The sequence below is a fragment of the Buteo buteo genome, chromosome 23 (genome assembly GCF_964188355.1).
Source record: "Buteo buteo chromosome 23, bButBut1.hap1.1, whole genome shotgun sequence".
NCBI lineage: Eukaryota > Metazoa > Chordata > Aves > Accipitriformes > Accipitridae > Buteo > Buteo buteo.
In genome coordinates, this window is record NC_134193.1 from 16473869 (window position 1) to 16488469 (window position 14601).

At 50.6% G+C, this 14601-nt stretch overlaps 2 protein-coding genes across 3 annotated transcripts in view; both read left to right on the plus strand.

Annotated features, from left to right (window-relative positions):
- COL27A1 (collagen type XXVII alpha 1 chain) overlaps window positions 1-9225 on the plus strand; it is a 165449-nt gene extending 156224 nt beyond the window's left edge. Inside the window, exons 51-62 of one of the 2 annotated variants that reach the window (XM_075054600.1) lie at window positions 80-133; window positions 732-794; window positions 1292-1345; window positions 2081-2116; window positions 3233-3250; window positions 3635-3670; window positions 4004-4030; window positions 4273-4338; window positions 4745-4913; window positions 5083-5192; window positions 6002-6220; window positions 6802-9225. In XM_075054600.1, coding sequence (XP_074910701.1) covers window positions 80-133; window positions 732-794; window positions 1292-1345; window positions 2081-2116; window positions 3233-3250; window positions 3635-3670; window positions 4004-4030; window positions 4273-4338; window positions 4745-4913; window positions 5083-5192; window positions 6002-6220; window positions 6802-6948 — 999 coding nt within the window. In that variant the 3' untranslated portion in view covers window positions 6949-9225. The other variant, XM_075054601.1, reaches the window with a different exon arrangement.
- Window positions 9226-11334: 2109 nt separating this feature from the next.
- Window positions 11335-14448, plus strand: LOC142043678 (alpha-1-acid glycoprotein-like). The gene is made up of 6 exons (XM_075055124.1): window positions 11335-11495; window positions 12174-12316; window positions 12542-12612; window positions 12953-13054; window positions 13303-13403; window positions 13628-14448. The coding sequence occupies exons 1-6, from the start codon at window positions 11385-11387 to the stop codon at window positions 13688-13690; spliced, it is 591 nt and encodes a 196-aa protein (XP_074911225.1). The 5' UTR covers window positions 11335-11384; the 3' UTR covers window positions 13691-14448.
- The last annotated feature ends 153 nt before the right edge of the window (window positions 14449-14601 follow it).

Below are 14601 nucleotides of genomic sequence, written 5' to 3' on the forward strand. Positions count from 1 at the left end.
CATCTTTGAGTGACCAGCCATTCAATGTGAACTTACTGTTGTTCTTTGTTCTTGTATTTGACTTGGCTGTTATTTGCAGGGAGACTTTGGCGAGGCAGGATTTCCAGGGATTGCGGGCATGTTTGGGCCAAAGGTAAGAGGCTGTCTTGTGACCAGTTGGCTTTCTAGTCTCTGTTTACTGGGGACAGACAATGCAATAATTGTTGCAAAGACTTTATTAGCAGCTCTGCAGAAACTATTGAAATTGAATCGTGATTCGAACTTTTTTTAGTTTATGCATCTTCATTTGTTAAATGACTGTGCATTTACATATGCTTTGTTGGAGCTTATTCCTGTTAAAATGGGTAGACGGTAGAGGGAAAAGGGCTCTCCTGTAGACCCCAGAGCTGTTTTCCCAACCTGAACGTTTTTCAGGCACTTGTATTTCCAGCATCAGTCATCAGTCTGTACCTAAGATATCGATATGCATTCCTAAAGTTGAGAGCCTTGATTTGAAATTTAGACTCATTTTATCAGCATATAATTTTCCTGGTGAAGGAGGACCAGTGTGTTTTCTGTAGAAAATAAAGGGCTTGCAAAACAGGAGTGGGAAAAGAATTTTTTAAAAATTGGACCTTCCCATTCCCACATACAAGAGGCAGCACCTCTCTCCTTGCAGCGGAACTGTAAGCAAGGGCATAAACATGGGCTATGTTTATTAAGGGGACCTGGCATCTTATTTTTGCTTGCAGGGCCCCCCAGGAGATCTTGGTTTCAAAGGCATTCAGGGACCACGTGGGCCGCCTGGTCTCATGGTGAGTGGTTTTTCAGTTTGTTTGGTTTGGAAGGATTTTCTTCCTTCCTTCATCCTCTATTTCTGTGAGGCTACAGGGTGCTATAAGGAGCACAGTGCACTGTTCACCGCCTGCCCGGCAGACAAGCCACAGCCGTGGCACCACCTCTGAGCCACCAGAACACATCTGAACACATCTGTAGGTGACCACGTATGCAACGGTCTCTTCTGCCTTGGAGACAGTCATGCTGCTATGACCACAGCACAGACCACCCCAGCCTCACTGAGGTCTTTCTATTTCTGGAATTTCTGAGGTTTTACATGGGTCGTGACAACTGTACTGTGAGGGCTTGTGTCTTTGGACCTATGTTTCGAAACAGTTTGATTTCAGCTACAGCGAATACCACTATCATGTTGCTCAAAAGCAGCAAAGAGATTCAGTGTCTTTACTGAGTCTGCTGTGGTAAAAGTGACCGTCAGTTCCCGTGTGATGGTTCACACCTATCTTTTCTTTTCTAGGGAAAAGAAGGAATTATTGGTCCACTTGGCATTCAGGGTCCCACGGGAAGCCCAGTGAGTATCTGCACTTTTTTCTGCCTGTATTTCTTAGAAGAGCATAGTGTTTGAGATCCAAGATGCTTGAGGCCAGCATAATTAAATGCCAAGTTCTGCTGTAATGAGGGAAACAAAATGGTCTTTAAGACAAGCAGCTTGAGAGAAGTGCAGGTTTAGTCTCTGGCTGCATATATAGTTGCAGGGAGATTATTAGCTTAAAAGTGATGAGCAACTCTACCTAAGTGCAAGTTTTTCAATAGATTGGCTCAGACTAGAAGACAAGAATGTTATTGCAGTTTTTCAAAAGCAAGCTGCCAGATTTTCCAAAGAACTTGGCCTGAGGGGGGCAAAAAAACACAGGAAAAAAAACCCAAAAAACTGATAAATGTATTAAACTGGGAACAGCTTGATTCTGGGAAGTGTTGGAAAATCCCTGCCTGCCCCAAAATGCCAAAGGCGCTGAGCACAAACTAAAGTTCAGGTCAGTGCTTCATAAAAACATGATCATGAAGCTATTCAGAGTTCAGTACAGACGCTGCTACTGGCAGAGATGAAAACCAGTAAGATGAACTCGGCATTGCCAAAACATCCAGTAATGGCTGTTTTTTTGCCTCGGGATGGGTGGGCCAATATGGCAACCTGAGCTGATTTGTTTAGTGATGCACTTGGGTCCTTCCAAGGAGCTTCTGTGTGGCAACACACGCCGGCAGTGCAGCTTGCTGTCACTGACAGCTGCTTCGTGTGCTTTAACAGGGGCCCAAGGGAGACAAAGGCAGCCGCGGAGAAACGGTAAGTGCTGGTCCGCACCCCTGGGTGCGTCCTGCTCTTAAGAGGGTCCCTCTCTTTGAGCAACCGAGAGTCACTCCGGGCTCCGCTGCACCCGCTTGGGCTCTGGCCCAGTGCGGTGGCATTAGGCTCCCGCAAGGGCAAGACATACACAGCTATACGTGTGTGCACACGTACGTACATGCACATCCACACGTGTGCATATACACCCACTCTGCTGTTAAAATTTCCATTTACTTAACTCAATTACGCAGCAAAAGCTAACACGTTACCGTGTTAGCGATGACCGTGGCATCTCCAGGAACAAAGCGCAGTGAATGGCAGCTCAAAAAGCCACAGGCTGCCCAGGCCAGGGGCACAGGACCTGTCTAAGTAGCAGCGTTGCCCGGGTGCAGCCCCCACAGCTGGTGCAGCAGTGCCAGGGCATGTTCTCGCCTTCTGCTCTTCCTCTGGTCCCCTTCTTGCAGGGGCTCTGATGGACTTTTATGCCTTCTCGTAGCTCCTTGGTGTTCTTACCATACAGGGGATGTGTGGGGTATACTGGATACGTGTTGTCCATCCTCCTTGTTTCCCATAACACGGGTCCCCCTGCTCTCCAGGTTACTTCCTTTGGCAACCAGTGGTTGTTCCTGCACACGGGGGCTTGGGCCAGGCATCGGAGCCCAGCAAACACAGCTGTGTGGCCAGTGCAGAAGGCTGTTTCATGCCTTCTTCAAACGAGACGTCTTATAAGCAAATGCCCCACAGATACCAAAAATCCCAGTGCACATTTCTAACAAGCCAGGGCGCTGCCTCTGTTTCTTCTTGCTCACCATTTTCTACCTCCATGGGCGCAGCAGGGGACAGCGTGCTGGTGGGGACCTGAGCCCCAGAGCAAGAATTTGCTGGTGTCAGAGCCATCAGCATCCTTTGCTGCAATAACCTCTCTGCTGTTGGCAGACACTGTTAGGTCCTGGTTTTCACTGTGCTTCCAGTGCAGCACCTAGCCCTTGTGCAGGCACCTTGGGAGCAGCACGTGGCTGTACAGGGAGATTTTGGTTTATTAATGAGCATCTTCTGACGGTTTCTGCCTTGTTTCTTTTTTTTTCTTTTTTTTTTTTTTTTCTTTTTTTTCTGCAGGGTCTGCAAGGTCCAAGGGTGAGTATTCAAAATCACTTTTTCTGACTAATATCTTTTATTTAAATAAAACAGTTGCTTTTAGCAAATGTAAAGCTGCAGGGTGGGTAATTGTGCATACAGGGAATGCGATGAGTACCTGGGGGTATGGCATTAATGATAGCTAAGGGCTGGGAACAAGGGATACAGTAGGAATGGACCAGGTGCAGACAGATGCACCCAGAGTTGGGAGATGGAGGAAATGGGTCCACATCCTGTCTCCTGAAGCGTTTAAGGGAGAAGGTGCTGTAAAATGTCAAAAATCTGGAGGGTTTCAGCAGGAAACAGACTCATGCTAGTGACAACCATGAGAAATGGAAACAAAAACTGAAGACATTTCACTAACTGATGCCACTCTGTCTTTAGGGTCCTCCAGGCCCACGAGGACACCCTGGCCCTCCGGTACGTATACGTGGAAAGAGTTCAAAGACATTATTGAAACAAGCTAAAATTATTGCTGTGATATTCTCCAGGGGGACTGTTCACTCACTGGAAATTACAGCTTAGCTCCATTCCTCATATGCAAAAATGTGCGTGTGAATGGACCAGTGTTTCTTGCGCTTTAGTCCAAACCATCTCCAAATATTTTATAGAGACAGCATTGTTGCCTCTCTCACTCGTCTGCATTGAGGGACTCCAAGGGAAAGAGGATTTCAAAAGGACATGACTGAATATCTTTGCAATAGTGACTGCCCATCTTTCTGGCTGATGCCCCTTTTTTGCTTTGATTTGTAGGGACCGCCAGGAATTCCAGCCTCATTTGTAAGTTGCCATTTTCTGTACGTTTGTTAATGATGATAATAAGTCACGCAGAGCCAAGGTGCTGATGGGACATCCAGAAAGAGCTGCTGGGACCCTGAAGACACACACTCAGGTCCAGCAAGAAATGCTATGTTAGCAGAGCAATGCTTGAATCGCAGCCCTAGACCGAGAAGCATTTGCTTGCATCAGGGCATGTTCAGCTTCTAACAATCTCAGTTACCATCTTTTTCACCCCACACTAGCAACAAGACAGCTTTGGGGCAGCCTTCCAGACGCTAATCGACTCGAACACCGCGCTCAAGACGGAGGTATGATGGTACTTTTGAACTCACTGGTCTTTGCTGGAGCTGGAGGCTGGGAACGGTCACAGTGTTGCTTGTTCTGTCCGTATGCTTAAAGTTTATATACACAAAGCTCTGGTTTGTCGCTGTTCTCATGGAATAACTGGGGTTTATGCATGCAGAGATCCAGCTAAAGGAGGTGGTTCTGTTGTGTTACTCTTTTGTGAAGATTCTGACTTTGCCATCCTGACTTTGCCAGCACTTCAGAGATGTCCCGTTCAGGATGGTGCAAGGGCTGTAGCTCGCTGGATCCCAGCCAGCATGGCCTGTCTTTGGCCCACTGAGCTTTCCCACAGATGAACCTGAAACCCTTGTGGTTACAGCACCTGGTGCCCCCCAAGGCACACCTCACTTTGCCTCCTTTCCTCTCCAGGGTTACCAACATCCAGAACTTCTCACGCTGGACCACGGAGGGGAGATCTTTAAGACTCTACACTACCTCAGCAACCTCATTCAGAGCATCAAAAGACCCCTGGGAACTAAGGAAAACCCTGCACGCATCTGTCGAGACCTCATGAACTGTGAACAGAAGATGAATGATGGTAGGAAGCCCTGAGTGTGCAAAGGCTGCATCCTCCATAGGGCCATTTCACATGGCCCAAACAGGTCTCATTCCCTGGGACCAATAATGCAGAAATCAAAACTTTCCTTTTCTCATTCACAGAAAAGGTTAAGTGTCCTTGTTAATCCCTGAATACTCTGTTTCTTCAGGTACCTACTGGATTGACCCAAATCTTGGCTGTTCCTCGGACACCATACAGGTCATCTGTAACTTCACCAATGGTGGGCAGACGTGTCTCAGCCCCATCACCGTCTCCAAGGTACACACAGCTCGATCCCAGCACAGCATTTCCCATACTACTATTATGAAATATTTACCCAGGGGTGTGTTGTTCTGGAACACCAGATGGTGACCGCTATGACACAGCACACTGGTTTCTCCTCGAGGCAGAGGTAGTGTAGCTGTAACATTCAGAACAGCTCTCATGCAGTTAAAAAATATACCTAAGACTGTTATTGACTCTTGTCAAGACAAAGCAGTACGTTTCCAGCAATGTTTAGTTAACCCATAACCTTAATAGAGGCCAGTAATTTTGCAAACACGCTGCTCCCAAACTCTTTGTTGAATTAACTTATGTTCAGGTCACTCTTGCATTTTGTTTTCTGCCACCTGAAAAAGTGAGATCAGCTTAAATGTATGAGTTTCCAGTGAAGTTAATGCTACGGGATTTTTCTTGAGGAAGCACCTGTACCAAAAATACCAATAACAGTACCTGGGTTCATCTGCAGATAAACTAGAACCTGCTGCTTTGCTGCTTTTCTTCTTTGCAGAAGCGTGTATTGAATTCAAAGTTTACATTGTTTTCCTCCTACTTAAGGACCTGCCAGTTTGTTCTGAAAAATAAAGGACCTGCTGTGCCCCCACGAAAGCTTCCCAGATTGACTTGGCATCTGGCCCTTATGCCCATACTCACGCCAGATCCGGTTCTGGACATCCATGCGTGGCCACCTGCAGACTGAAGCCCAGTACAGGGACCACCTTTGCTGTCACATCTTGCACTAACCCCGCCGCTAGCTCCCTCCAGCCCCACTGCAGGGGTACACCCTAACATCTCTGTCACCTTCACAGCTGGATTTTGACATCGGTAGAGTCCAGATGAACTTTCTCCGCCTCCTGAGCTCAGAGGTGGTGCAGCACATCACCATCCACTGCCTGAACACCTCCGTCTGGCGGGAAGGCTCATCCGAAAAACCTTCAGAAAAAGCCGTGCGCTTCAGGGCCTGGAACGGACAGATGTTTGAGGCAGATGGGCAGCTCAGGCCAGAAGTGGCAGCTGATGATTGCAAGGTACGTTGCTGGGAAAGAGGGGAGAGGTGGAGAGAAATGCCGGGCTGAACCCACTCAGGACACATGGCAAGGCTTGAGTTATACCTGTGCTCCTTATTTTCCCCCCAAAAAGGGGAAGAAGGGTCTAGTTTACCTGTTGACCACTTTAATTTTCCAGTCGAGGGTGCTATAGCGACTCCTGTTACGTAGATTGCCTTCAAACAGAAAGCAAAAAATTAAGTTCCAAAGTTACATGTCAGGTGTAGCAGCAGTTAAACAGCAGAAGAGGGAATTGCCACCCAAAGGCGGTGGTCTTGGCTCTTGCCTGATGCCACACTGAGTCGGTAGCCATGTGTCTGCATTTTGGGTTCATTGCATTAGGAGTTTGTGTTTGGTGAAGCTCAGTTGCCATCAACTTGACCAGGATAAAGGGTTCCCCAAAAAGGGTTTCCCTAAACCTCACCCCACACCCGCTCAACCAAAGGGCAGTCCTTTGTTTCATGCAGGGCTTTTCAAGCTTATACCTCGTGAAACGCATTCCTTTCCAGCAGGATTCATCCCCCAATTAAACAGCTTTTTCTCTGTCCCTCCTCCCTGGATAGATCAAGGATGGACGCTGGCATCGGACTCTCTTTTCATTTCGGACACAGGACCCTCAGCAGTTGCCAATTGTCAACATCTACAACCTTCCCCCATCCGAGCCAGGAAAACAATATCACCTCGAGGTCGGCCCCGTGTGCTTCCTTTGAACAAAGCCATCGAAACCGGGCTCCAAGGCTTTGACCCCGTGTTTGGCCTATGTCTTTACACAGGCTCTCCCACCTCTCTGCAGCAAGGACAGCTGGGCTGTATCTTTGGGTCAACTCTTGCTCTAGCCTTTGGCTCGAGGTCTCAAAGAACCCGTTATCTACTGAACTCAGCAGATTGTTGAAAGGAGGAATAACAAGGACGTAGGAGAAGCGGGTATCAGTCGGGACGTGAACAGTGAAAAGGGATCAGGGGACTAGATGTTGCAAGCGGTTCCACACACAAAGCTTTTTCCATGACCAAAGAAAATATTGAGAGAAACCTCAAGCAACTTGCAGCGTGTGGTTTGTTTTTCCCCTCCCCACCCCATTTTCTCTTACCTGGAGTTACCAAATGTTCTTTCCATTGAAAAGTAATTAAAAGATAGAGCTTCCCTCTCAGAGCTTGTTGCCTTCTGGATGGCCATGTGCTGCATCAGGTCTCCCAGGCGGAGCTGCAAGTTGAATCTGGCTGCTCTGTGTACCGGAAGCATTTTGATGTGCAATATTAGAAGAAACAAAATATATATATTATATTATTTAAAGCAAAAAGAAAAAGGAAAAAAAAAAAACAAAAAAAAAAAAAGAAAAAAAACTAAGTTCCTCCTTCCATGGGTGAGTTTAATCAACACCCCTTCTCATGTGTGGTGTTGGGGTAGGGGAGAGTCCCGAAGCCAAGACAGGGGAATGGAAGGAGGAGAAGGGAAGAGATTGGTGCTAAAATAGAGAGAGAGGATGGGCTCGTCTGATTTGTTTCTACCTCTCACTGTGAAATCTCTGGTGCTCTTAAAAAAGTGTGTTATTTTATATATATGACTTTATTTAAGGTTGTGAAGGTGCTACAGTGTCTTGCCACAGACCCAAAAAAAAGCCCATAGGACCATCTCTTTAGGAAGAGAGGAGGTTACAATCTACAGCTAAATCAGAGAAACAGTCACCTTTAAAGGGATCCTTTAACTGCCGTGCATGTCAATTGTGCGCAACAACTCAAACCATGTCCAAAATAACTTACAGGATATTTTAAAAGCAAATTTGTTTGGGTGGTTTTTTTTGTTAATCAGCACTTCACTGCTTTGGGAGGGGAGTGAGGGATACAGCTCATCTGGAAGCATTGAGCCTCAGAGAGAGCTATTTTTGAGTCGGTTGTCACTAGTTTTGCTGTAGTCACGTTGGTCACACGTCCGTGCTGGCTTGCGTGCGCAGTGATTCCCTGGTCTAAGCTCGTATTTAAACCCAGCTCTGCAACCCTTCTGTCTGGCCCCTCTGTCAAGACTGACATGATGGTACCTTGTTTCAGAACCCAGCCAGGCTTGGAGGGGTTTTGTTTTGTTAAGTTTTGTAGAAATTTAGTCTCTATATGTAAATTTGGAGGATTTTTTTTTTTTAAAGAGGATAATTATGGTAATCTTTAATTCTATATAAGGAATAATATTGATGTAATCAGAGCTGTACTGTATCGGAAATGCTTCAGTGCCTGTTTGGAGTTTTCATGTCTCATATGGACTATGGATTTTATTTTTTTGAGGAAAAAAAAAATTATATGTGAGTCTCTCTTTGTGTATTCTTTTTTTTTTTTTTTTTTTTTTTAACTACTGCCTGCTGGTTGGTTTCCAACAACCATCGGAAAAGGTTAACAAGGATCTATCCCAAATACCTCACCCTCCACGCAGCCCTGCCTCTGCTCAGAAATACCTCACCCCCACGCGGGGCCAGCTTGCCCCGGCACCCCCAGGCCAAAATCACCATCACTCATTGCCTGCTTGCTGCCTTCCCCTGCACACACACTCCCAGGTTGCTCCCTCTCTTGTCCTCTCACCATCGGTTTTATGTGTTTTCTTGAGGCTGAAGTTACCATTTGTTCTCATTAAAGCTTTTTTTTCCTTTTCTTCCTTTTTTTTTTTTTGACGTTAAATAAATATTTAAAACTGAGGCAATGAAATGGGACTGGTATGGTTTTTTTGCTTCTTCATGGGAAGCTAAGTGGGCAAGAGGTACAGAAATACCCTGTTGCTCAGGGTTGATGATGTTGGTGTGACAGCCCAGAGACCCCCCCCCAGGTGACCCAGGGAGCCCAGCCCACCCCCCCAGAACCCTTCCTCTGGTGCCGGTCACAGCATAACCTGCCCAACCCTCAGCATGATGCTAAATGCACAAGGCTCTGCTATGCATCACCCCATGCCTCTTCCATGTCCCCATCCTGACAGTGCTGAGGAGCAAGAAGAAAAGAAAAAAAAAAAAAAGGGAAAAAAAAAAAAGCTGAGCTGATCTTTTTCATTGCTGAAGCCCAAATCCCATTTCAGTTGCTCCAAGCCGACTTCGAAACCCAACTTCTCCTTCCTTAGGAGGTCTCCTGGCCCCAGCCCAGCCTCAGACTAAAACCTCACGGCTGTCTCGGCTGCCACAGGCAGCGCACACGTTGGGGACAGCAGCAAAGCCCCTGTGGGCTCGACCCAGAGGAGGGGGACATAGGGGTGACCCCCACACACACACCCCCCCCATCACACCGTGCCACAGGAGCTATCTTGGCTGCTCCTGGGTTGCGTCAGGGGCAGCGGGAAGGGGCCGGGCTGTGTTTGTTCACGCCGTGCTGTGCCCCTTCCCGGCAGTGATCCGGCGGCTGGAGGGGCCAAGGGACCCCCCCGGCACAGTGGGTGCTGGGAGACGGTGCCAGGTCAGCTTTGGCAGCGCATTAAAAATTGGCACGGTTGGGGCTGAGCGGCCCTCACGTGAGCCAGCTGTTCCTGAAACACGTTGCTTGTGGTCAGTGAAAAAGCAAACACATTTACTAAATAAATCAATGCACTTACTTAATTATGAGGTCAAAGTTGGAGGAGCTATTTAACAGTGTCTTGTAGAGAGCTCTGCATTTAAAGAAGCTGTAATTAATTTATTTTTGTTAAAAGTCTGAGCCTACAGCACCAGTTATTCTCTTGCCACATACCACACACCCCCCCCCAGCCAGAATTTATTAAAGTCCCTGTCTCTACCAGTTACTTTAGATTACTTAAAATTATCAGTTATGTTATCAGCACCCACAGCCCAAAGGCCACTTCATCACTGCAAGGCTGGGCTAAGACAAGCCCCAAGCAGCAAGCACCACAAGGCCACGGGCATGCAACAGGGACCTCAGCTGGAAAGGGGGGAAAAAAAAAAAAAAAACCAAACACCAGACCCAAATTTCATGGCTTAAGGGATCTCACCATAGATGCTGGGGTAGGATCAGCTCAGGAAAGTGGCACCACTGGGGAGGAGAAGATGTTGTTGGGTTTTTTGTTTTGTTTTTTAAATGGTGCAGCTTATCATAGAATCATAGAATGATTTGGGTTGGAAGGGACCTTTAAAGGTCACTTAAGTGCAATAGCCCCCACCCCCCCCAATGAGCAGGGACATCTTCAACTAGATCAGGTTGCTCAGAGCCCCGTCCAACCTGACCTGGAATGTTCCCAGGGTTGGAGCATCTACCACCTCTCCAGGCAACCTGTGCCAGTGTTTCACCACCCTCACTGTAAAAAAATTTCTTCCTTATATCATCTGAATCTACCCTCCTTCAGTTTAAAACCCTTACCCCTTGCCCTGTCACAACAGGCTCTTCTAAATAGTCTGTCCCCATCTTTCTTATAAGTCCCCTTTACGCTTGGAAAGGCTGCTATAAATTCTCCCCAGAGCCTTCTCTTCTCCAGGCTGAACAACCCCAACTCTCTCAGCCTTTCCTCATAGCAGAGGTGTTCCATCCCTCGGATCATTTTTGTGGCCCTCCTCGACCCGCTCCAACAGGTCCACGTCTTTCCTGTGCCGAGGACTCCCAGCTTGTACGGGGCCTAATCCTGCTGTGCACACCGAACCGCAGAGCCAGGTCGTGGCCCCATCCCCAGCAGCACCCACGCGGTCCGTCCCCCCCCCGAGAGCACACGTGAACCCCAGCGCCAGCCCCGTGCTCCGGTGAGGAGCGAGGCCGGTGCAGACCCAAAGCCCTTACAGCCCCGCAGGTGAACGACTACCACCCAACCACCGCCGTGGGGATTTATTTGCCCTGTGGAGGAAAGCCACGTCCAGGTGCCATTCAGTGCCCCCGAGGCCACCAAACACACCTGGAGCCGGCCGAGCGCTTTGCCGGGCACTGCAAAATTAATTGCAGTTTCCGAGAACAAAAGCCCATGTTGGTGAAACATAGGGGTTGGGGTTTTGTTCGGGTTTTTTTTCACCTTTTCTGATGGAGAAATCCAAGGTTTTGCAAGTTTAATTTCCTCCATCTGCTATTGCTTCATGCCTGAGCAAACAGCCCAACGGCTGAACAAGCACATCGGGGTTGGGGACATCCAGCTTTGCAGGCGGCCGTATATAAAGGACGGAGCTGAGCCACGTCTCGTCAGAGCAGGAGCCTCCTCTCGGCCGGTCAGGCGATGCTGGCCTCCCTCGCTCTCCTCGTGGGGCTGCCACTCGCCCTCGCCGCTGAGGACCCCAGCTGCACCCCACTCGTCCCGGTCACCTTCGACAATACCACCATCCCTGGGGTAAGCCCTGCCCTCAGCCTGTCCTCGCCTTTCCTATCAGCATCGCTAGCCGTTACGGGTGCAGGAAGAGGTTATGAACCCAGTCAGCAGCTCAGTGCTTATCTCACTGCCTGTCCATGCTTATTTTCCTAAAAAAAAAAAAAAAAATCACGGCTGCTGCGCAGGAGCGTGGGGAAGGGGTGAAGCCTTGCAGCTCTGTACCCATAATCTCATGAGCAGGCGCTTTCAGGGGGCTCCTGCTTCCACGTCTCCGTGCAAACCAGGCTGGGCAGCACCGTCCCAAGTGTTTCACCACTCTATTTTAAAGTCCTTCAAGTGCCAGGCACTTGAGTCACGAGTCTTCATCTGCAAAACCCTTCACTGCATAAACAGTATTTAGTCCCTTGGGGGTGTTTGATGGGAGGAAAGCGATGAGAGCCAGGCACAGAGCAGGAGGGACACCACCGCAGAAACAAGCTGGCCATCCCAGGAGCTGGAGCATTGCCTTAGCGGGGAGGGGACAAAAAAAAACCAAAAGCCCCTCACCCAGCCCGGACCTTGCCCAGGGCACTCGCCTACCAGGGGTGCTCGTGGCTGTGGGGCGGCAGGGCACAGCATCTGGTTTTACTCACGTGGTGCCCACGGGTGAAGCCGGCACAGCCCCCCCTCAACCCTTCCCCGCTCCCCTCTTCTCCGCAGATCCTGGGAAAATGGGTCTACATCACCGGCGGCTCCAAGTACCCGCCTCATGTGGCAGAGATGAAGGTGGTGAAATACGCGGTTTTTTCCTTCTTTCCTGGCAGCCACGAGGACGAGCTCGATGTCATTGAAAGCATGAGAGTGTAAGCATGCGGATTCGCCCCCTCATCTGGTTCCCCCGTCCCTAGGGGCATTTCCACCCACTGGTGCCATCCTCTGGCCTGAGACACCCCCATAAATTTGGGGCTGGAGAGCAGCTATGTCAAATTTATTTAAGCTCTGGAGCCCGACTTGAGTTCTGAATCTGTCGGGTTTGGTTGGGGCAGTTAGGGGGGGTATTTGCCCCATCTGACCTCTCTGTCCCACAGGAACGAGACATGCGTGGTGAGGAACACCAGCAAGATCCAGATCTTCCAGCGCAACTCCACCCTGATGCACGGTAAAGCCCCAGCCGCGGCGCAGGGCCGGGATGGGGGGGGTGGGCACCAGATGCACCTCGCACCCTCCAGCTTCTGCCCCCTGGTATTTGGCACCCTGAGCCTCCAGCACCAAGCCCTTTTACACCTAAAAACTTGTCTGGAGATGGGGGAAAAAATTTCTTCCACCCCATGCAACGGGTATGGTAGTGCTGTGGGACGGACTGGTCCCCACTGGGATGAGTCTCCCAGGGTAAAGGGGATGAGCTGCCCCCGCCACGCTACCAGCTCTGCCCCGGCTGAGCCCCAGCACAGGGTGACGCTTACTAACGGGGAACCCCGCTCTCTCCCTGCGCCTTCCAGTCGATGACCAGGTGGTTTCCACGGCTGAACTGATCCAAAGCGACAAGGACCTGCTGATCCTGAAGCACTTCAACGCCAACTTCCCGGGTCTGAGCCTCTCGGGTGAGTGGATGCAGCCCCAGATCCGTGGGGCACATCCCTGCCCGGAGACACATCGATGGGCATGGGCATCCCCAGTTCACGCAGGCAGGGTAAAAAGCCCCTTTTCCCCTGATACGGAGAGGGGAAAGATGGGGGCAGGCAGGCAGCGAGCTCCCTGTCCACACTATGGGCACCACCAAGGAGCAAAGCACCCCCTAAAACTCTCTTCCCCCCCCCCTTCTCCTTTTACTATCCCATCTCTCTGACAGCACGGACGCCCAATGTGAGCAAGGAGCACTTGGAGGAGTTCAGTGCCCACATGCGCTGCCTGGGCTTCACCGAGGAGGAGGTGTTCTTCACTTCCGAAAAGGTACGAACCCCTCCCCAGGGTGGGCGAGCCCCAGCCCGGGCCAGCTTCTGCCACCCACCATCTGGGATGGGGGTCCGGGTGGGGGGTGTAAGATCGGTTCCCTACCACGGCTGCCCCTCTGTGCGTCCCCTCTCCTCCCCAAGCATTCACCCTGGCCATTCCTGGCTCTTCGGGTGGTTTTGGGGTGACGGGGCACTGACGGACTCTCTCCCCATCTCCCGCAGGACGCCTGTCCCCTGCCTGGGGAGAAGACAGGCGAAGGCGATGAGGAACAGCAGCTGGTGTAACGCCGGTGGGCTGGGTTGGCCACTCCATCCTCATCCTCCTCCAGCCCCTCCACAAGGGCGCCAGCCAGGCTCAGCTCAGCCTCAGGACTTTCTATCAATGTTTCGTTTTTTCCTCCTGGATGAAACACACAGTTTTCCTGTTCTCGTCTGGACGCGAAATAAACCTCTGTGTTACAGCCACCCGCCGCTCCTGCTGCATCCTCGCCGGGAACGAGGGCAGGACCCCCTCCTGCCTGCCCTGCCCAGAATGCCGCATCTCCAAACCCACCGAGAGGTGTGAAAAGCCCCGGAAAAAACCCTGCCAGGGCCAAGCGTGGCAGCAGGCATGGAGATGCTCGTCCCTCCCGCCAGCTCCACGGTGGCACGGGACCCTCCCGGCCACCCCACCCGGCAGGTCCCCTCCAGCCACGGGACATCAGGACACGAGCACCCACCCATCAGCCCCGACCCCGCAGGGAGACGCACAAACCTGCCGACCCCCTCGGGTCTCCTCCACCGTGACTCAAACCAGCCAAGGTGCTTTTAGCACCTGAACATCCCACCCTGAATTTTCAAGCCAAATCCCACGAGGCTTCACCCGCATCACGGGCTTGCGCAAAGGTCGTAGCGGGTGGGGTGACACGGGGTGACATCGCGCCTTCCCCAGGTGTCTCTGAGCAGGGCAAGGGGGAGAAGACGGGAAAAAATGTTACCCAGGGCCAGACCGAAGGACTCGCGGAGGCTCCACTATCACAGAGGAAAAGGCAAACAGAAATAAAGCCAGAAAAGCAGGTCCTGCTCTGCGTGGTAGCATGGGGACGGCAGCGGGACAGGGGGTCAGGGGAGCTGCCGCAGGGGACACATCCAGCAGGACGGGGGCGACCTCCTGGGGTCCCTTCAGCCCCATTTTTATGGCCTGTTTTGGACAAGGA

Coding starts and splice junctions, on each gene's coding strand:
- LOC142043678 (XM_075055124.1), top strand. CDS start 11,385: ATGCTGGCCTCCCTCGCTCTCCTCGTGGGGCTGCCACTCGCCCTCGCC. Junction 12,317..12,541: donor GTCATTGAAAGCATGAGAGT/GTAAGCATGCGG, acceptor TCTGTCCCACAG/GAACGAGACATGCGTGGTGA. Junction 12,613..12,952: donor CAACTCCACCCTGATGCACG/GTAAAGCCCCAG, acceptor TGCGCCTTCCAG/TCGATGACCAGGTGGTTTCC.